This window comes from Thunnus albacares, chromosome 5 (assembly GCF_914725855.1).
Source record: "Thunnus albacares chromosome 5, fThuAlb1.1, whole genome shotgun sequence".
Lineage (NCBI taxonomy): Eukaryota > Metazoa > Chordata > Actinopteri > Scombriformes > Scombridae > Thunnus > Thunnus albacares.
In genome coordinates this window covers 25781196-25802914 of record NC_058110.1, presented here as the reverse complement: position 1 = coordinate 25802914, position 21719 = coordinate 25781196, and the positions used below count along the sequence as shown (strand labels likewise).

Sequence of the window (21719 nt, the reverse complement as noted above, 5' to 3'; positions counted from 1 at the left end):
AGGGTGTTAAAGATTCCGTTAATAAGTGGCCAAGACCAACTCTACCCAAATCTACCTCTAAAATAATTCTCAAATAAGTATATTTAAAATTGGCAGTTAACTAACACATGAAACAATGTTTGCACTCATTGTTTGCATGATCTGTATTGAACTGTGACTGAGCTATTGTGCAAGGCTCAAACTGACATCTTTGAGATGGTTAAAATGGTAGGAAGCCTGTGGCCTTCAAGGCAAGCTGCGGTTCTTGCACCTGGCTGACACCTCTATAATCTTAACTTCTAGCCGTTAAGTCATGGAACATGTAAAAATAGCTTACATGTCAGAGTTCTATGAATTATGATGTACAACATAAACAAAGATACATTACACTATTATATATATTATATATATAATAGTGTGTTGTTGTTCTAGTCTGTGGACCATATATGGTTTAAGCTGTAAGAAGTGGCAGACAAAATGATATAAAACCAAACAGTTCTTGTGGCCACCGTTTTTTTTACTTTTTAGAACCTTTTATAACCTCTGCATTTAACTTTTCACTTTTTTTATTACTCATATTATTGTAAAACCTAAATAAAACTGGTTTGTTTTTTTATACACTCCAACCAAAGTTCCTGGTTTTTGCTCATCTCTGAGATCTTCTGACTAGTGCTTTAAGGTAAGCAGACGCCTCTCCTGGGATGGGCCGATAGTAAAAATTAAATTTGTTTATTAAAAAGGTTCTGGTATACTTGAAGTTGTTGCATACTATCAGAATGCAAGTTAAGGTTAAGCATATCTGAATGAGATGTTTATAACTTGTTCAATTGGCATTTAATTAATTTTATTTGATTTAAATTAGATGTTACGGTCAGGGCTCCGAGGCTGCCCTATAAAACCAGGCAAGTGCCCTCAGCTGACAGAGTGGGCCTCCTCCAGAGATAGCCCATTAAAGGGCCATCCCGGAGTACAACCAGTCTCCCACCACTTATCTCATGCATACATTTCCGTTTCTATCCAGCCGTCAGGCATTCCTGACATAACAGGTCTGAAATAAGTGATTCAGCAGCAGCTAGTGATTACAGAAGCCAGGGTGGACATTTGGATTCCCTAAGCAGGCTAAGGCAGTCTTGTGTTTAGACTGAGGGAAGCCCGTTCGACACCTGGCTCAGAGGTTGTAGGACAGCCACATTCTCAGTGCCTTATCCACACTGGTAGGGAGTATCGGTTATGTAAGGCAGAAACCATTTCAGATTGTTTATTTAACTAAAAAACTGTGAATACTGTATGTGCATCAGTTTCTTTATGGAAGGTAATTTGAAAAATTTCCCACAGCTGCACCTTAAGAAGACCTAACAGATTTTCTGGTTAGCGGCACACTTTGTGTTGTAGTATTGTGCAGCAGAAGACAGAAGAGTCCTAACAGATTGTTCCAACACAAGTGTATCTGAAAATGTTGAGGGCAGAAATTGTGCAGAACTTCTAAATAATGCAAATCTTGGTTTAAAGTCAACACACTTTAAGAGACCATTTAAAATGTAATTTATTTTTTAAATGTAAATATTAATATTACCTCTCACTGCATCTGGCTGTTCATTTTTAAAACGAAGTTCACAGGCAGTGAAGTTAATGTTTTGTACCAAAGAGCCATTATGATCCCTGAGAACACTTGATATAAATCACCCTCTGTATTCAACATTCCATATTTTTAATGAAAATTTACACTTGAGCCTGGAGTAAATCATTTTCAGTTTAGTGTTTTTGTATGTCACCTGGTTATGTAAATTGTTAGGAAAAGATGCCCTGTACAGGATCAGAGTAGGACAGTGTGATGCTGTTCTCAGGTGTTCACAAGTGGAGTGAGTAAGTTATGTGGAGGCATCACTGAGTGCTGTGATCTCATTATTTCTGACAACATCCATATGTTTGGGCCAGGATGAGTGCTGCTCAGCTTTGGACAAAAAGAATAAACATCCACAGTGTGACCGCTCAGATTGTAAGGCACTCTGTTTTTGAATATTATTGTAACAGGTGTAATAGAAATATTCTTTGCACTGCTCTGTGTATGTTACGATGCTGAAATCTGAAGTGGGAAACATTTTGGCTGAAGAATGTTTTACAATTCTTTTTGTATTTCTCATCTCTGTCATCTGTCAAAAATGTATATTTTCATAAACCTTATTTTTAACCATCAAGTCAGACAACATCATGTATAGTATTTGAAGTTAGTTTTATTCATAATACTGGTTTATTGTGATGTTTTATCACACGGAAGATACAGTACAACTTTGATGTCAAGTTGAATAAAGATCAAAGACTCCAAGAAACTCATTCTCTATTGCAAATCAACGTTTTCTGGTTAATTTGATTTCAGTGTCACCTCAGTTTCTTTTTAAAGTCTTTGTATCAGTAGTGCACACCTTTTTATTCAGTCAATAAGTTATGAGTTATTCTCACTGTATTTACAAATCTAATTCAAACGCACATTATATGGAATCAAATAATGGTCATAAATATTTTGAGCTTGTGAAATGGTTTGTGAATGTGTAATAAAGTTTTGCAGCTGTAGAAATATTTTGTGCATGTGTGAAAAAGTTTTGTGCACACAGATATAATTCGAACATGTGTAAAATTTGTTTGTAGACTCGTAGAAGCACCCACAGGGATGAATTCACCATCAGCTGTACCTGTGCCAACAAACAGAATAAGATTAAAATGCAAAGCAATCACTGCACAGAAAATATAATCAACTTACTGTAAATTTACTGACTTACGGTTATGATCAACCTTACCTAAGCTAATAGCTAACGCTATCAACGCTAACACAAAATTGTAAATACTAAGGAGTGTCTAACTATGTGTTATCACGTACAGTTCATCATAGTTGGTTTGCCTTCAGCCTGAAAAGTTCCTGCCAGCGTTGATGCTGCTACTTCAGTAACACTAGCAGACATTTGCTAACAGAAAGCTACATTACTGTTCTATTCTGGGTACATAAAGCAGCCTTCCTGAACTTGGAAATATGCATTTGGACAACTGCGTTGCTTTACAATAACAGCAAACTAACTATAAGCTAAATACACATCACATTAAATGTTTACCATTAACATCTATAGTATCCTCAAGTACAATTAAACCCACCTGGATTGCGGGAGAGCCTGCACTGCACCATCTTTCAAGACCTGTAGGGGGATCATAGACTGTAAAAAAGGTGGACGTAGTGACCAGAAGTGACTGTATTTGGATGAGAGTATGGAGCTGACCATAGCACTAGCTGCTAGCTTCGTTAGCAAGGTGCATTTCCAATCTATGGTTAACGGTGATAATGCTAATGCTAATGCTAATTTCTGCTGGCACAAAACAGACCTAAAACCTTTAAAACAAAATATACTTACTGGAACAAAACTGAACATCCGACCCCTTAGAGGGTCTTTTATCACAGCCAAACGCTGAACAAAACTCTTTTAGGCGGCGAAAATGTTACGATTAACTTTCATGAACTGAAAACACACTGCGAAATAGCAGCAGCTATGCCTAGCCTATGCTCTGTAAATCTGGGGTTACGCCATGGTTACGTTACGTAATCAATGTTGTTGCCGTGGTAGTGACTTATCAATCACAATGTAGCCACGCCCTAAAGCATACGTTGCTTTATCATCTATTTCACTCTAAATGGGACCATAATTTACAAAATGAACATCATGCTGAATTGAATAAGACTTGAAACTAGCAATTGAGGCCATAAACTCATTAGGAAAGTATTTACTGAGGTAATAAATTAAGTGAGAAGTAGAGTCATTTTCCCATAGACTTCTATACAGTTGGACTTCTTTTTGCAGCCAGTGGAGTCGCCCCCTGCTGGCCATTAGAAAGAATGCAGGTTTAAGGCACTTCCATATTGGCTTCACTTTTCAGGCCGGAAGTGAGCTACTCGTTTGAGAGGACTGAACATAACAGAACCATCGGCCGTCTGATTGGACAGGGTGACTCTGCGTTTGATCAATCGGAGTTCACACATAAAAAATTTGTACTCATAAGTTGCAGTTTGTAGTTGTTACTTCACTGTCGCACACAAAGGTGGGAAATTTGTGTGTCTGTCTCTCAGACTTTGTGAAACCTTGCTGTTGACAAAAATCCAACACATACACAAAATATTTCTACAACTACAACAATGTTTTACACATATGCAAATTATGTCTGTGTGCACAAAACTTTTTCACACATGCACAAATATTTCTACAGCTGCAAAAACATTATTACACATTCACAAACCATTTCACATGCTCAAAATATTTATGACCATTATTTGATTCCATAGAATGTGCTTGTGCAACAAACCTCTTCAGTACTGTTAACCTAGATTTGGTAAGTGGTGTGGAGAAGGCTGCGACGGAACTTAGAGTAGTACACATTTACGGCCTTTTTTCTTAGGTTCAGGGGGCTCCAGGGCAGCCAGTATTGCCTCATCAAACACATTCTTTAATCCTTTCTGTGGAAACAAAATATTAATATTCAAAACAGCTACCTTCCAAATACAAATTATCATCTTCAGGGAACTAATTGCGAAAGAAGGCTGAGTAGAAATGGAGCAAGGCAGACAAAATTTTCCTTTATTCAAATAACATTATACTAGACTGCATTGGTTTCATGCACCTTTCAACACACACATACACTCACCACCCATGCATCACATACACCACTGATCCCACTGACAACACGCCTCACATTGTAAATATTCAATTATCTCTTTAATTTGCTTAAATAGATATATTTTGTTGAAGCTTTATCATGGTGTGTCTCCCTTTTGTTGTGGCCACTTTAGCCAGGTCATGACATCATGAAAATTTCCATTGAGCCAAAATAATTTTGTTAATTTTGTTATTTACCCTTTAGTGTTGTTGCATGACAACCAGTCATGGACATCCTAAGGACAATATGCCTCACAAAGGCAGCTTTGCAGAACAGGCTCTTTGAATGGACTATCTGATGTTTGCTTGCTTCTCAGTCGTATTCATTGAAAGGTAGATTAATGATAATGCATTTGAAGTCCAATGATTGCATCAGTGTTGTGCTGTTGTAATTTGAGGGAACAATGCATTGCAGTAATGATAACCAGACCTCATTGGGAATAAAATCCATCTCCTCAGTATTATTGATTTGTTGACGTTGTCAACGTCAGAGAAAGAGCCTGTTTTGGTCCAGGATGAATGCTAAATGGTTTGGGACAACATTATCCACAAGTTGAACTTCTTCATGAAAGCTGTGCAGCATTACTGTTTGGCATATCGGTCTTATGGAAATCTTCTTTGTACTGCCGCTTTGCAACACACTGTAATGTGTAAGGTGTGATGAAGGATATGTGTAATGTTCAACTATTTTTTTTTTTGTAGAATGACTTCTATTTTAAAAAAAAATATATCTTTTTGTAGTTTGACACACAAAACTACACACTTAAAACTAAATATTTTCTGTCCTGTTGAAGAATTGTTAAGAGTTAAATTGAAGAATTCCACAAACTAACAACTATGTATGAACTCAAATATAATGATTCAGTACCAACAACTGAACCAACGTAACACATTTTTTTTTTCATTGTTTTCTCATAATTTGTACCAAATTGCACCACCCTTCTTGTAAAATGTCCTTAAAGTTAACCATTAAAAGACCAGTGTGTAAGATTTAGTGGCAGAAATGGGATATAATATTCATAAGTGTGTTTTAATTTTTGTATAATCCTATGAAAATAAGAATCGTTGTGTTTTCGATACCTTAGAATGAGCCCTTTTTATCTACAGAGGGAGCAGGTCCCCTTCCATGGAGGCTGCCATGTTGCACTGCATGTTTCTACAGTAGCCCAGAACGGACAAACAAACTCTGATGCTAAAGAGGGCTGTTTGCGTTTTTCGTGTCCACTGTAGGTTCTCCTATATGCTTGGAAGGGGAGGGTGAGTGGAATTCAATTGGTTGCAATCTGCAACCTCACCACTAGATGCCACTAAAACTCACACACTAGTCCTTTAAGTACCTGCAAATTACTCAGAAAATTTCCAAGAAAATGGTATAAAATTAAAGGATCTGTAAAATAATATCTTACCAATACATGTGCTAATTAAGTCAGTCACCAACATACTGTATTAGAAATTAGGGTTAGGATTTTATCACAATACCAGATTATTGATTAATCACAAACAAAATATAGTAAAAAAAAACATGATAAATTGTGTAAAAATCAAAGACTCCAAGATTTTCATTCTGAAAGTTGTTCATACCTTGAGGCTGCTTCATAAAACTTCATCATCCTCGGCTATCCGCAGACACGAGACACCAAGGAATTGTTTAAATCGTCGTTAAATAATATTTTCAGCTGGCCCGCCCACACCGGAAAGGGTTCGCTTTTAATTCTATACGGCGTATACAGAAACTCATCAGGGTGGGCGGAGTCAGCAGCGATACTGGCGTCCTGCAGCTGCTGCAGGATCGATTATTGGCTACAATAATAATAGGGTACAATATAACGGGGAACAAGATCCTTCGCTTTCGGGTATCTTTGCTGCGTTGTATTAGCTGTTACCCCCCCCCCCCTCCCCCCTCCCGCCCTCCGCGCTCGTCGCGCTCGTCGCGCTCGTCCAGGCGGACGTGCGCCCCGGTGTTAATAACGAACGCTTCTTTTGGTGAACTGTCAGAAACAAGGAACACCTTTTAGAAAGAAGTATGACTTACAGGCGACGTAGAAACAGGTCTGACCGAAAGTGACTGTCGTTACTTCTGAAAGTAGATGAACTGAAGGTCATTTGCTAAATTTAGATTGATTGGTAACGTTTGTACCGGAGCTGCTTATTTCTAGTCTTTCCTCGAACAGTTACTTCCGCGTCGTGTAGCTTTATCGTTTATAAATAACTGTAGCCATATATGTGATATCGCTGCTGCATAAGCAGTCACACACAAACCTGTCTTCGTCAGACGGTCGAGAAGCGATTGTAGCGATTGAGCATATTAAGCTGTATTGCCTGTAAAGTCGTTAGTAGTCTGGGTCTGTCCCAGGCATGAAGAGGAAACCTATGGGTTCAAGTCACAGCTCTGATTCACCCTCAAGTCGCAGTCAGTCTGCTGCTTCGTCATGTTCGCTTTCAAAAGCAGAAGTAAGTGCTTTACACGACCCTCAACACGAAGTCAGTGCTTAATGAACTTCAACTGAATTGCACCTACAAGAATTATTAAACTACCGTGGATTAAACAGTTGATAGTGGTTGAACGATTACCACACTTTGTTTTGGTCTCTTTCATTTTTGGAAAGAGGTGCAGGTGGTTCAGCACGAGGGAACTCACTTTCATTTTTAAGGGGGGAAAAACAGAACAGAAACCATTAGAAAGAGAAAGTTTACAAATGCGTTAAAAACAATTGGCTAAAATTATCAGTATTTAAGAGCTTTGTCATTAAAAAAAATAAATAAAACCTGCATTTGTAAACTTTTTTTGCAACATAGGAACAGAACAGTTGTAAACACACAAAAGGTTCAACATTGCATGAATCAAGAGTCACAGACTCAAAATGAAACTAAATGAGACAAATATAAATATCAAGACAAGCATACAAACAGACAATATAAAAGGGATAAAAAAAAGTGAAACAGAACAACAACAAAAAAAAAAAGATAAAAAGGCACATGACAAAATATATCATAATATAACATCAGTCATTCATGGAGAAACATCAGTCCTATTTAATTCCAGCAGTCTTATGGATTTCTTATTTTTAAGAAATTTAACATTGGGTAAAAAAAATGCTATTAGAACAAAGACATTTTCTACTTAACCAAGTGTTTTAAGCTGTGTGTAACAGCAACAAAATAACAGACAATGTCCTGAGGCTAAAGAAGAGTGTGGGGTTGACTTTGGTGAATAAGTATGAACTTTCCCAACATTTCAAGGTTTTCTCGCAGGTAAAGAACAAATGGATGGGGGTTCTTCACATTTTCCACAAAAGGCACAAGAGCTTTCAACATCTGTAAATTCAGCTAAAAACTAATTAGAGGGATAAATCTTGTGTGAGAGTGTAAAGTGGGTGTCCTTGACTTTGTTGGAGATGCAATATTTGTATGGTAGAAGCGAAGCCTTCTTCCAGCAAATATTGTCAATGCATAACCTCTAAAATGATTCACCTTTAGGTCTAACTTTGTTCTTTCTTTGAAGAGTCAGGCGCATATGCTTGTTAAATTTTTATGTGCGAGTTCAATTTCATTTAGTATCAAAGACGGTAACATAGTTTCCTTGTCTCCACATACCGAATAACATTTAGTTTTTTTCTTGTTTGTTTAATACTGAGACAAAATGTTGACATACATGATGATATAGGCAGTGTGGGAGGGGTGTTGGTCCATAGCGTTTTAAAACTAAACTCATTATCCAAAGCTCCACCTTATCTGTGCCCTGTCTGTTCTCGTCAGTTCTTCCCTGTTCCTCTGGAGATCCTGGAGGAGATCTTCCTGAATCTTCCTCCTGAACAGGTGGTTCATCTTTGTCGGTTAGTGTGCCGTCAATGGAAAGAAGTGGCTGACAGTGAATCTCTTTGGAGAGACCGATGTAGAAGAGAAGGATATCGCCTCCGTGATCCTGCCAAAATACCTAAAGACTGGAGGTTGTTTTATTTCTTGTGCAAGAAGAGAAGGAATCTTCTCGAGAATCCAAGAGGAGAACGTAAGAAGCTGCAAAATTAAAGGACCAGTGTGTAGGATTTAGTGGCATCTAGAGGTGACGTTGCAGATTGCAACCAACTGAATACCCCTCCCTCCCTTTCCAAGCATGTAGGAGAACCTACGGTGGTCGCAAAACCAGCAAATAACACAAAAGGCCCTCTCTAGAGCCATTGTCTGGTTTGCCCGTTCTGGGCTACTGTAGAAACATGGCGGTGCAACATGGTGGGCTCCGTGGAGGAGGACCCACTCCTATGTAGACATAAAGAGCTCATTCTGAGGTAACAAAAACACAATGATTCTTATTTTCAGGTGATTATACACTAATTAAAACATATTTATGAATATTTTATTCCACTTCTGCCAAGTCCATTCCACTAGATACCACTAAACTCTACACAATGCACCTTTAACTCTACTCAACATTGTTTTCCTGCTCTCCAAAATAATTTCTCTTACAACTATCCTTTTTGTTTTTATAGATGAGATGAATCATTGGCAAATTGTGGAGAACGGTGGTGATGGATGGAAAGTAGAGAAAGTTATGGTGCCACATCCAAATGAAGTGGCCCAGAAAAACTTTGTGACCTCTTATGGGTGAGTTTACACCATAGGTGGCGCAGAAATCATATGGCAATCATATTATGTACTACATTCAAATTATGTAATCACTAAAACTTATTCTGTTATCTTTAGCATGTGTATGAAGTCCCAGCTGGTTGATCTGGCGGTGGAAGGGTACAACCCGTCGTTTATGGATCACTTCCAGCCGGACATCAAAGTATCTGATTGGTGAGAACAATACATATAAAAAGAAGAAGGTCCACACACTGTAGCTCCCCTAGATGCAGTTTAATGAGACATCCACCAGTGACGTTTCAAGCTACATGCTGCTACAGTCTGAAGAGCATGTAGCTCGAAACGTCACTGGTGGATGTCTCATTAAAAGGAGCTACAGTGTGCGGACCTTCATCTTTCTTTGTTGCATTGTTTCTTTGGTCCAGCACCTGTTTGAAGTTTATTGGATGTGTGCATCTACTACACTTTTGAGGACAATACACATATTGTCACAGCTCATTACGTAAATTTCTTAATTAAAGGTAAATTGACACAATCTAGATTTAACAGCCAATTATTGTGCAGAGCTAAAAAACATGGTATTAACAATGTCATTATACGTCAACAAATGGAATAATGCTGTAATCTCTTTGAAGACTTTGGAGTCCTAAATTTCAAAACTGTTTCCAAATCACTCAAAGTAAATAAGCATCTACTGTACGTTCACATGCTTGTGTGTCTGTGTTACATTAGGTATGCACCACGATGGGATTGTGGCTCTGAATATCAGATCTGCGTAGAGCTGCTGAATCAAAGAAAGAAGGTTGTCCAAACATTTGCTCCAGAGACGGTTTACTTTGAGCAGTGGAACGATCAGAAATGGAATCAGGTATGAACAGAGCACGGGGCCCTAACTGATAAAATGATGTTTTTAGCAGAGGAACAAATCCCAAAGACAACTCTAGATTGACTGATATTTATTTTTCAGATGACCCATGTATTTCAGAACTACGGACCAGGAGTGAGATACATCCGTTTCATCCACGGAGGCAAGGACACAAAGTTCTGGGCAGGATGGTATGGTATTCGTGTTACGGACAGCTGTGTTGAGATATGTCCAGCAATCGAGACATAGCTCTGTGGGATTAATCTAAAGCATGTTTCCTGCCTTTGCCTAAAATTGCACCTTTTTTCAGATATTGCACTGTATGTTATACTGACCTTGTAATACGCAGTCATTTTTCATGTTAAAGGATTCTTTATTTAACTTAAAAAACGAAATACTCTATGTGCATACGTTTCTTTATGGAAGGAAATTTGAAAAAATTGTGACATGTAGATTTTCTGTGTAGCAACACAGCACACCTTGAATTGTAGCATTGTACAACAGAAGACAGAAGAGTTGTTACAGATTTGTTCCAATGCAAGTGTAATTGAAAATCTTGACAGAAATTGTGCAAATCTTGCTTTAAAGTCAACACACTAAAAGAGACCATTTAAAAGAGTTAACAGAAATGTAACTTTCTTTAAATGTAAACACTATTATTACCTCTCATTGCATCTGGCTGTTCATTTTTAAAAGGAAGTTCACGGGCAGTGAAGTTAATGTTGTTTTAGTACCAAAGAGCCATTATGATCCCTGAGAACACTTGATATAAATCACCCTCTGTATTCAACATTCCATATTTTTAATGAAAACGTACACTTGAGCCTGGAATAAATCATTTTTCAGTTTAGTGTTTTTGTATGTCACCTGGTTATATAAATGGAAAAGATTCCCTATACAGTATCAAGAGTAGTTTTGAAGAACAGGGTCGTCAGTGGACTGTCTGATATTATTCTCAGGTGTTCGCCTGTAAAGTGGAGTGAGTTATGTGGAGGCATCATTGTGTGCTGTGATCTCATTATTTCTGACAACATCCATATGTTTGGGCCAAGATGAGTGCTGCTCAGCTTTGGACAAAAAGAATAAATATCCACACTCTGTTTGTGAACACTACTGTAACAGCTGTAATAGAAATATGCTTTGCACTGCTCTGTAATGTATATGTTATAATGCTGAAATCTGAAGTGGGAAACATTTTGGTTGGAGAATGTATCACAACTCTTTGTATTTCTCATCCCTGTCATCTGTCAAAAATGTGTATTTTCATAAACCTTCTTTTTCACCATCAAGTCAGACAACATCATGTATAGTATTTGAAGTTAGTTTTATTCATAATACTGGTTTATTGTGACGTTTTATCACACGGAAGATACAGTACAACTTTGATGTCAAATTGAATAAAGATCAAAGACTCCAAGAAACTCATTCTCTATTGCAAATCAACATTTTCTGGTTAATTTGATTTCAGTGTCACCTCAGCTTCTTTTTAAAGTCTTTGTATCAGTAATGCACACATTTTTATTCAGTCAATAAGTTATGAGTTATTCTCACTGTATTTACAAATCTAATTCAAGCCCACATCTAGGCATGGATATAGTAAAAGACAAAAGCAAATACTACTACTTCAGTCATTCAAAAAACTTCACAGGATCTCAAACTATGTATAGCATTTTGTAAGAACTGTCACAATGTGTTGCTGACGTAACAATGCTGCAAGTATTTTCAGTCATCAAAATAGTTCTTTACCCTGGTTTTGCTAAAATGCACCTACAAAGTTAAACTTCTGCAACTTGTGTTGATAAGCAGTAAAAGATACACATCACCTTCATGTTAACTCATGTCTGTCACAAAAAGTAAAGGACTGGGAAACTGTATGCGTGTAGTGGCTTAAACTGACAGTGACTATTTGTGATACAAGACTTCCAATGGCGTGTTCACATTGTATTTAAACATCTAGCTCCGTACATTTCCCACTTCTTTGTCAGCCTCTGCGGATCTGGACTTTGACAGGCGTCAATTTGCCAGGTTGTTTTTGGCAAACTAGAAGTGAGATGGAGCATAGCCTAGAAATGTCTAACTGTCAAATACTTCTTAGATCTGCCCGTAGGCGATGTTGACATTGAACATGAAATTATGTGGAGAAATAAAATGACTCCTATTAACCCTTTGAGTAATGTGTTCTTAAAAAAATGTTTGGAAAACAAAATATTTGAGTTTTAAGACTTTAGCAGGATTTATATCGCTGTATACCCCACCAGAAGAATGAGGCAGTGGCAATGAAATGCAGCCCTGCGTGTTAAGAACATACAGTATAGTGTAAATGCTAAACATGAAGAGAATTACTAGAAAAGTAAGAAACAGATGTAGGACATACAAAGACAGAATTTGAGCATCTTGCTAAGTCATCATTATCAGCTTGTTTGTGCTTTACAGGCAGTCAATAAAACAGTAGTAAAAATCCCATTTCATAGTCCTTTTGGAACAGCCTTTCTGCTAAGTGAACGCTAAAACATAATGTGGTTGAACTGAAAGGTTATTTAGAAGTGTCCTCTACAATTTATTGATATATATATTTTAAGTGTTCAGTGTTCACACCATGTAAGGCCATTTCAACAGCATCAAATCATCACAAACAGCATCAAAATGTTACTCAATCTTAAAAATCATGCTCAACATTGAATATGTATTTAGGTTAAGTCAGTCAGGAGGCAAAATATTTCACGGTATTTCAACTCATGCTGGAATGTGCTTGTGCAACAAACCTCTTCAGTACTGTTAACCTAGATTTGGTAAGTGGTGTGGAGAAGGCTGCGACGGAACTTAGAGCAGTACACATTTACGCCTTTTCTTAGGTTCAGGGGGCTCCAGGGCAGCCAGTATTGCCTCATCAAACACATTCTTTAATCCTTTCTGTGGAAACAAAATATTAATATTCAAAACAGAGCTACGTTCCAAATACAAATTATCATCTTCAGGGAACTAATTGTGAAAGAAGGCTGAGTAGAAATGGAGCAGGGCAGTCAAAATTTTCCTTTATTCAAATAACATTATACAAGACTCTCCTCGTGATCAAGTTGTCTCAGTATAGACAAAAGCCCATGGAAAATTTTGATGCTGCAGTAGAAAAAAAACGTTCTCACTGTCTAAGACAGAATGTAGCATAAATGCTTCGTAGGGTACAAATGATACTGAGAAGCTCAATACTGAGATAATAACAGAGTCTTGAATTAAGAAAACAAAAGAAAACTGTTATGTCCAGCTACACAGACTTGCACACATGGTGCTGACAACAGAAAGGAGAACTGAAGATTGGCACTCTTGTCATATTAGGCATCATGGGTACTTGTGATTAGATCAAGTTGAAAAGAAAGCACACATGAACAGAAGGAAAAAAAGTTAATGGGCACAAAGTTGTTTTTTTGTTTTTTTTTAAGTTTAAAAGAGCGTTGTAGTTAATTTAGTGACAGACATTTCTTTACAATGAGTAAGCAGCAGACGATCGAGAGGCAAAGCAAGATGCAAGAAGACATCAGAACAAACAGCATTTTCTCTTTCTCTGAGTTTCAGGGGGCTCTAAAGCGGCTAGGATAGCCTCATCAAATACGTTCTTCAGTCCCCGCTACAGACAGAGGAAAACAAGGGAGAAAGACAGGCATACAACACAGAGTTAGATGAAGTCTGAAGCCAAATGTTGTTAGCAAAAGCATTTCCACCCTCGTTAGGAAACCGACATTTAAACACATGCTTGCCACACCAGCTTTACGTGTTATTAAATAGGAGATCTTACCTGTGTTAGGGCGGAGCACTCGACATATTTGACTGCCTTAAGGTCACGAGCCAGCTTTTCTGCTGTCTCGGGGGTGATTGGCTTCTGTTTGTTCTTGGCTAACTTCTCCACTGTGGAGGGATCGTCACGCAGATCAATCTGAGTGCCTACCAACAGGAACGGGGTCTTGGGACAGTGGTGAGTTATTTCAGGAACCCACTGGAGAAAAGAAAGCCCCACAAAGACAAAACACTTATCATCAAAGGGAAGATACACTCAATTAAATTTTGTGCTACATGTAGAATGTTATGCATGAAATTGCTATGAAGTTAGGTCTGATGATGGAATATAATTATTCCCAAAAAAACTATTGTAGCTCGGAAGAAGGGGATTTAATGGGTAAAAAGAAAGTATGCCTGAAGATTCTGGGGTCCTGGTGTAACTAAAAGAAACCTTTTGTTCTTGATTCTTGGTAAAGGAAGAAGGATGTTTTACTTTCATATAATCTCTGTCATGGTGCCATACTTGTTCAGGAAAGGAACAACACTTTTTATATTGGTTATAGGTTGTAAATGAGTACATATACTGTATATGCGTATACAGTATGGCTACACTTGTATATATATGTATGCTCATGTATATTATTTATTAGCTATTATTTTGTTTAATTTGTGTATTCATTTATTTGTTGCTCATTCCATGTAACTTGGTCACACACACAAAAAATAAAAACTAGATTGTAACCATCATGAACTGAACTTCCTCATTAACAAAACAGGATCCACAAGTTAGCCAAATATTTTTGAAATGCCTCGGGAAATTCTGCACATCCGCAAGACTGAATCATATTCCTAAACCTAAAATTCATGTTCTGTTTACCAAACCTGAAACTATCACAAGACAGTAGTCAAATTGTTTTCAACAACTTTATAATCTGGCTTTTCAAAATACCCCCTACTTCACACTTTGTCATCTGAGACATCAGATGATCTAAGATCAAAAGATCCATTGCCATTCCCCATAAAAGTGGCAGTTAAGAGTCTACAAAGGAAAAACTGGAGTCATATTTTCTACCTGAGTTTTGTGGCCACTGCCTTGTTATATGCTGATGTGTGTTGGGTTAACAGCATTAGGTTTCGTTTCATATATTTTGTTCTTACAATAGCTAATTTTTAGGTTTCATTTCATATCTCGTACCCCTTTTATTGGACTGTTTTGCAAGGGAATCACTTATTAATTGATCGATTATATCGAAAACATTGTTGAGTATGTGTTAGTTTGTGTGTTAGCGTTGCTACCACTGTGGCAGTATGATTTTCATATGTGTGACCTGACTGACCTTCCTTAGTATACTACTTTACAAATCTCCAATGACTTAATAATACAGAGGAGGACGTTAGATGTGCATATGAGCAACTCCACTGCTATAAGATAAACACAATGCACTCACCTTTTCTTTAACATTCTCAAATGAGGAAGGTGAAACAACTGAGAAACAGACTAAGAAGACATCCGTCTGTGGGTAGCTTAGTGGTCGTAACCTGTCGTAATCCTCCTGACCTATAAAGAGAACAAACTGCAAATTAATTGACTGTATGACAAACTAATAACTGTAGTTCATTCAGTTAAGAGACAAATTCAAATGAAAGATGAAAACATAATCTTACCTGCTGTATCAAATAAGCCAAGGGTGTATGGTTCACCCCCGATCATTACAGTTACTGCATAGTTGTCAAACACCTGTAAGAAAAGAATGACAGGAATGTCATAGTTTGTTCAGGAGTATTTCTTACTTTCTTTATCAAAATGTTGGGTCTGTGTCAACATGCATCAAACTGTGAAAGTACACCAAACTTACTTACTGTTGGTACATATTCAGAGGGGAATTTGTTGGTGGTGTATGAAATCAATAGGCAGGTTTTTCCCACTGCTCCATCCCCCACCACCACACATTTGATAGTCTGCATCTCTGTGCTTTTCTGATACTGCTGGCAACAACGTTAGCTGCTGGGAGATGTGATAACTCGTTAGAACATTTACTATGTATAAAACGTGTAAACAATAACCCTAAGATAACTGAAGGTTATTTAAAAATCCACCTTTATGAACAGTTACAGACAATCTTTATTAAACAAGACAAACTAATGGGAAAAGTCAGACTGTTCAGTGTCACACCCCACCACCAAAACTGTTAGAGCTAACGTTTGCTAATGATAACGTTGACCAACATTACTCATTTGCTAACACTAAGTAACTTGTAATTATTTTTCCAACTTTAATATTTGAAACATAGGTCCATAATAGAATTTGACACTAAATACTTTAACAAACGTGTGACGTTTCTGAAAATGAAATCGGTTTGTTGTATCGGTTAGCAAGCTGAGCTAATGCAGCGCTAGCAATCATTTGACAATGCTAGCTGGTTAGTTAGCTAGCTTTGCCACCGTTAGCTTGTAAACTAGCTAACGTTGGCATTAGTTGCTGTGTCTGAGTTCCAGCTGACAAAGGCAAAGCATGAAACTAATATCCAACGTTGTATTTCTAAATCAGCTGCAGACAGAGGTGTCAGAAAATGTTTGTATTACGTACCAGTGTACCTCCGTATCTCTGCTAGCTCGTCTGTTTCGCCGGGCGTTGGCACCAGCGAGCAGCAACTTGCTACGGTCAGTGTGGAGCTGAATTGCTGTCGAACAACACGCATCACAACCGGATATCACCTTCAACATAAAATATCCTGCATGCTTTGCAAAGTCCAAATTATTCATGAGAGGAAATTCTGCAAGAGAGGAACCAAAGTGGATATAAAGATGCTCAAATTAAATCCATAGCTGTTTTTTATACTGCATGTACTTTTATATAGGCTAATTTATTTAGAGAGACTTAAAGGACAGGTTCACAATTGTTCAACTCTGTCTTAAAACAACAGTCAGGAGTTCAAATGAACATTGAAACAGATTTTCCTTGATTAATTTTCATAATCATTCTTCCTGTTCATACTGACTATTAAAAGATGCCTTCATAATGCACTTACAAGGTAAGTGATTGAGGACAAAATCCACAAGCCTCCTTCTGTTCAAAAATACATTTAATCTGAAGCTAATATGAAGCTTCAGCTGTCAAAATTAGTTAAATCAAGTAGATAACTTTCATTGTCACAGTCTTTTTAGTGCAGCTTTAGTTCCTCCTCCTTCCTCCTTCCTTTAGTTTTTGTTACTATACTTACACTGCAGCTCAACAGGGAAATAATGTCCAAGGAAACATAAAGAGGGAATTTCATACTAAAAAAGACTGTAAATGTGGCAGATATTCACTTGATATGACTAACTAACTAACTCAGGCTGTTGAAGCCTCATATAAGCTTCACGTAAACTTTTAAATGAATTTTTGAACAAAATGACTGTGTGGACACACTGTGGATTTTGGCCGCCATCACTTACTTTGAAAGCACATTTGAAGAGGATTTTTTTTTAACAGCCAGTATGAACAGGAAGGATGATTACAGAAAGGAAAACCTCTTTCACTGTTTATATGGACACCAAACTGTTGTTTTAAGACACACTTGAAAAATTGTGAACCTATCCTTTAATTTATCTCCTGTGCTTTTATTTTGAAAGCTAACTGTCTGGTGTCTTGACGCAGGAGGTCCATGCAGCAGAAGTGATTACGTCACCTCCCAAACTCTTGCATCCTCACCTGAATCTCAGCTCTGCCTCCTCCACAGTACATGTACAGGTAGCAGGCCACTCTCTCTCTTATTAAGAGGATCAATAGATTTAAATTGGATGGAGATAGATATGAGAAATTAAGTGATTGAGCGATTTGGGGTTCCTTGAATTTAATTGAGTAGGTCTTGAGGGAATATTTGAAGAATATACAACAGGATTTCTATGATAAACATTATATTGCTAAAAATATCCCCTTTTTGTTGAAACTAGTATGATGACTTATGATTTCTAAGATATGATTTGAGACTAGAACCACTTTGCTATACGCCTTTTTTGTAGAAGACATTTTGATATGTCACAGTTTGAAAAGCATTGTTGAAGTCCATGTAGCTGCCTCGGATTCAGGGTCCTGGTATTGTGCATGTTATACTCCCTGTTATACTGTCACAGTTTACTGGGACACTTGGAACAGAGCCATTGTTAATGTTATGAGTAACTTGTGCTTTTCCTACTACGACAAGAAGGATAGAAGGAAGAAGACCATTATATGTGTCACAAAAATAAGATTAATGAAGGGTTATTACACTGTACAGGTGTGCCTATTAAACTATTAATATGCTGTTCTATGAGGGTGTTTTGAAATCTGTGAAAGCAACGACCGGCAGACGCCATTATCTATTTCTTGTAGGTACAATCAACAGGCTAATGTAATCTACTTGACGAGAATCAAAAACCCATCATTGCCTCTTATGTCACATTTTCTGGGAAATTTGAATATAATTTACCTTTGATTACAGCTGGAAGTCATCTGTTTATATGTCCATGTATTGTCTTTTAAAAGAAGCACTTCACAAGGAGTTGGTCCTTCGTTAATGCATGAAGAGATTTTTATTCTGCATGGTTTTCACATATTTGAAGTACAACACTGACAGATTTTGTAAGTGGTGGTAAAATGCAAAAAGAATACCAACTTCTATGACCATTCATATAAAATCGGCAAATAAATTAAATGAAAGACAAGAGCTCCAGTCCTCCAGAGGTGCTAAATTTAAGTTGATTGGATATTAAAAAAGTTGCGCCCAAATTTATCTGAGGCCCTGGCACTGAAATTAATGAGGTTTAATCATTTAAATATTAAGGAAAAAAAAGCGGAAAGCACATTTTTCACTTGATAGTTCATTTCAATTCACACACTGACAGAATTCTTTGATACGTACAGTTTGTGTTCATAAGTCACCCGATTTAAAACTGTGACATTGCCAGACTTTCACTCGTAAATGTTCTGAGAGTGAAGTTGTTGGTGCAGCTGTGTTTTTTGTGCAGCCTTTATCCTCCACACAGTGATATGCATTGATACCAAACAACATAACATTAAAATAAAGATGATCCAACGTAGAATCGCCCACCACCTACACAAACAGACAACAGCAAACACATTTAAACTGGGACACTAATTACTTTTGGTGTAAGAAGCATATACTTGTTCATATTAATTATTAAATCATATTAACAGTCAGTAAATGTTTTATCAATATGTCAACAATATGAACACTGTGCCATCCCTGTTTATTCTTTATTTCTCACCTTATTTCAGCTTGTTCCAGTGTCACTGATGAATTTGTTGGTGTGATGTTGATGGGTGTTATCACTGTGTAAAAGAAAACTTTGCATTAAAATAACTGACATTTTGAATTACAATAGTGACATGAAAAGAGGTCAAAACATCAGCATACATATCTCCATAGCAGATACCTAGTAACAGTAATGTAAAACAGTTACATGAGGGGACAGAAAACCTAAGTAATTTATTTTGTTTGGGACTTTTATTGGAGTATATTGGTAAGATTTACAGTTCAGATTTATAGTTTTACACCCGGCCAGGAAACAATGTTGGTGAATATTGATAAGTTTAGAAGTTATTTGGGGATCAAAGTAGAAAAAAAAAGAAATACTGGTGTAAAATATCAGCTGTTGATGCAAAAATATCACACAGTATTAAAAACAAAACAAGACAATTAATTGAGGACAGACATCAAATGTCTTTAAAACTGGGTACAAACCTTAAGTATTTCTTTAATCATTAAATATTTATGATGACTAAATAAACAATCAAATAATCAACCCTCAAAGATGAAATTCAGAGTGGAAAAAACTTTTTTTTTCTTATTTAGCTACAACTTAACTTAATCTGCTTCACCTGCACTGTGTCCATGTGTTTGATCAGATTTGATGGGAAATGGCCCGGCAACATAAGCAAACAACCTGATGCTAAATTGTGATTGGTCCAAAGAAATACGTGCCATCATCATTTTTCCAACTGAGCCCTGCCCACTTAAAACCAGTGAAAAACAACCAAAACTCTTAAAAAGTGGAAAGATTGAGGAAATACATTTTCAGGGTCTTTAAGAACATAGCATCAACAAACAACATGGTTTTAGTGAAGTTAGGCCTAACTGTACTCAAAATTAAAGTCAGTTATATGTATTTTTTGTTTAGTAATAAATTAATACATCAAAGCAAGACTATCAAAAAGCAGCAGTAGCATTTTTATTATATTTGCTTTAGTGTCAGAGCTGACCCAGTTGAAGTATACCTGCTTTGGAGATGACGAGCTCGACACGACTGTAGACATTCCTTCCAAGTCTGGCGATGACACACCAGTACACATCCTGATCACTTTGTCTGAGTGAAGTCATAGTTACATTGAAGATCCCTGCCTCCTTATCATCAGCAATGGAGAATCTGTCATTAATTCGGTTCCTGGGTGTTTTTACTATTATTACACACAGCTCATATACAAATCCCTTGCACCAGTACTTTGTGTTGTCTCTGAACTGATGGTCGTACTGACAAGAGACTGTCACAGATCCTCCGTTTACTGCTCTCACCTCCCCTGGAGCCGACAGCTGATCTGAGTCCACTGTATGCATTGTTAGCCAGAAAACAAAGAGAACAGGAGCTGCACAATGCAAAGACATTTCATATGACTTTAGTTAATTACATCAAGTATTGTTTCCATGCTTCTCTACTATTAAAGAAGTACAGCAGTTTAAAAAGCTGTTGTTACCATTTAAGAAGCCAACAAATATCCTTGAGGTCTTCATGACGAGAGTGGAAAGAACAATGTGAAGCAGAAGTTTGTGATATTTAAGGCTTCCCCTTCTTAAGGCTTCCTACCATGTGGTCAGGTTGTGCAATTAGTTCATGAGAATCAGGGTGTTGGGAAAAGTAAATTTGCGCAGGTCCGTTATTATATTTCCCCTGAGTGGGAACTGTAAAGCCAGTTTATTTGCTTAAACAGCAGGTGGCACTAAAGACCAGCCTGCCAGAGGACGTAATTAATTATTAATTATTATCTATCTATCTATCTATCTATCTATCTATCTATCTATCTATCTATCTATCTATCTATCTATCTATCTATCTATCTATCTATCTATCTATCTATCTATCTATCTATCTAAACTAGTTCAGCTGTTTTCTTCCCATCTGATCAACTACAGTGCACTGCAGCCTCGTGGGAATTTCACCTACACCAGTGTTATAGTATCATTTACTGTGAGACATGCAATATTTTCACTCACCCCATTGCTTCACATTGCATTGCATTTATCACACTCTGGTTCTCTTATTAGATTTTTTTAAGACAGAAAAATACAACAAAATACAACCACACACATACAAAAGAACGAACCACGCGATATCAGACATAAACATCAACTCAGCCATAAAAGCTACACATTTACAACCAAACTTGACAACAAAAAACAAAAAAAAGGAAATTCTACATCCTCACTGTCATATACAAAATAATTACATTATGTGGGAATATAAAAGACAAATGTATTCAAAACAAAAACAAATTTCTTACCAATTCTCAGCTACAATGAACTTTTCCCAATGCTTAAGATAATTTGTAGTATTATTATTTCTTTTTGCTGTCCATCCCTTCAGCTTCATAAACATTTTCCCTGACAAAATAATAAAATTAATAATATAACTATTTGTTATTATAACATCACCCAGTACAACCAAGAAAAAGTTTGGCTGGAAGCTCAGGTTGATTTTCAAACACGTCCTTTGAACCTCCTTCCAAAAAGGCAGAAACAACATGACACTGAAACAAAGTGATCTGTTGATTCAGATTCCACAAAACAAAAAACGGCATCCATCCG

General features: G+C 37.1%; 3 protein-coding genes and 1 long non-coding RNA gene across 6 annotated transcripts; 1 reads left to right on the top strand and 3 right to left on the bottom strand.

Moving 5' to 3' along the window:
* Window positions 1-507: 507 nt before the first annotated feature.
* Window positions 508-6540, bottom strand: LOC122982028. The gene is made up of 4 exons (XR_006403375.1): window positions 6249-6540; window positions 4318-4468; window positions 3121-3161; window positions 508-2666 (listed from the first exon to the last, which is right to left on the bottom strand). It is a non-coding gene; the product is annotated as an uncharacterized LOC122982028 (long non-coding RNA).
* A 55-nt stretch (window positions 6541-6595) lies between these two features.
* Window positions 6596-11538, top strand: LOC122982025 (F-box only protein 6-like). The gene is made up of 6 exons (XM_044350975.1): window positions 6596-7118; window positions 8424-8673; window positions 9152-9266; window positions 9366-9461; window positions 9981-10116; window positions 10216-11538. Exons 1-6 carry the CDS (start codon window positions 7023-7025, stop codon window positions 10360-10362), a joined length of 840 nt encoding a protein of 279 aa, XP_044206910.1. The 5' UTR covers window positions 6596-7022; the 3' UTR covers window positions 10363-11538.
* On the bottom strand, window positions 11419-16584 carry LOC122982027 (cell division control protein 42 homolog). 3 transcript variants are annotated; one of them, XM_044350980.1, is made up of 6 exons: window positions 16469-16584; window positions 15742-15886; window positions 15547-15619; window positions 15330-15439; window positions 13901-14098; window positions 11419-13023 (listed from the first exon to the last, which is right to left on the bottom strand). In XM_044350980.1, exons 2-6 carry the CDS (start codon window positions 15844-15846, stop codon window positions 12934-12936), a joined length of 576 nt encoding a protein of 191 aa, XP_044206915.1. In that variant the 5' UTR covers window positions 15847-15886; window positions 16469-16584; the 3' UTR covers window positions 11419-12933. The 3 variants fall into 3 exon arrangements, with proteins under 3 accessions (XP_044206915.1, XP_044206913.1, XP_044206914.1); XM_044350978.1 differs by lacking the exon at window positions 11419-13023 and adding an exon at window positions 13121-13732 and having other exon boundaries at window positions 16469-16583; XM_044350979.1 differs by lacking the exon at window positions 11419-13023 and adding an exon at window positions 13121-13732 and having other exon boundaries at window positions 15742-15883; window positions 16469-16573.
* Window positions 16585-18417: 1833 nt separating this feature from the next.
* On the bottom strand, window positions 18418-20746 carry LOC122982026 (CMRF35-like molecule 3). Its single transcript, XM_044350977.1, has 4 exons — window positions 20612-20746; window positions 20138-20503; window positions 19129-19192; window positions 18418-18953 (listed from the first exon to the last, which is right to left on the bottom strand). The coding sequence occupies exons 1-4, from the start codon at window positions 20646-20648 to the stop codon at window positions 18812-18814; spliced, it is 609 nt and encodes a 202-aa protein (XP_044206912.1). The 5' UTR covers window positions 20649-20746; the 3' UTR covers window positions 18418-18811.
* Window positions 20747-21719: the final 973 nt, after the last annotated feature.

What these genes read in the sequence shown, in the direction of transcription:
- LOC122982025 (XM_044350975.1), top strand. Translation starts at nt 7,023, where the DNA reads ATGAAGAGGAAACCTATGGGTTCAAGTCACAGCTCTGATTCACCCTCA. An exon ending in AACTTTGTGACCTCTTATGG is followed by an intron (nt 9,267 to 9,365) that starts GTGAGTTTACAC and finishes TGTTATCTTTAG; the next exon opens with CATGTGTATGAAGTCCCAGC. An exon ending in GACATCAAAGTATCTGATTG is followed by an intron (nt 9,462 to 9,980) that starts GTGAGAACAATA and finishes GTGTTACATTAG; the next exon opens with GTATGCACCACGATGGGATT.
- LOC122982027 (XM_044350980.1), bottom strand. Translation starts at nt 15,846, where the DNA reads ATGCAGACTATCAAATGTGTGGTGGTGGGGGATGGAGCAGTGGGAAAA. An exon ending in TGGCTTATTTGATACAGCAG is followed by an intron (nt 15,440 to 15,546) that starts GTAAGATTATGT and finishes TTCTCTTTATAG; the next exon opens with GTCAGGAGGATTACGACAGG. An exon ending in TTGAGAATGTTAAAGAAAAG is followed by an intron (nt 14,099 to 15,329) that starts GTGAGTGCATTG and finishes TCTTTTCTCCAG; the next exon opens with TGGGTTCCTGAAATAACTCA.
- LOC122982026 (XM_044350977.1), bottom strand. Translation starts at nt 20,648, where the DNA reads ATGAAGACCTCAAGGATATTTGTTGGCTTCTTAAATG. An exon ending in ATTTGTTGGCTTCTTAAATG is followed by an intron (nt 20,504 to 20,611) that starts GTAACAACAGCT and finishes TGCATTGTGCAG; the next exon opens with CTCCTGTTCTCTTTGTTTTC. An exon ending in CTGGAACAAGCTGAAATAAG is followed by an intron (nt 18,954 to 19,128) that starts GTGAGAAATAAA and finishes CTGTTTGTGTAG; the next exon opens with GTGGTGGGCGATTCTACGTT.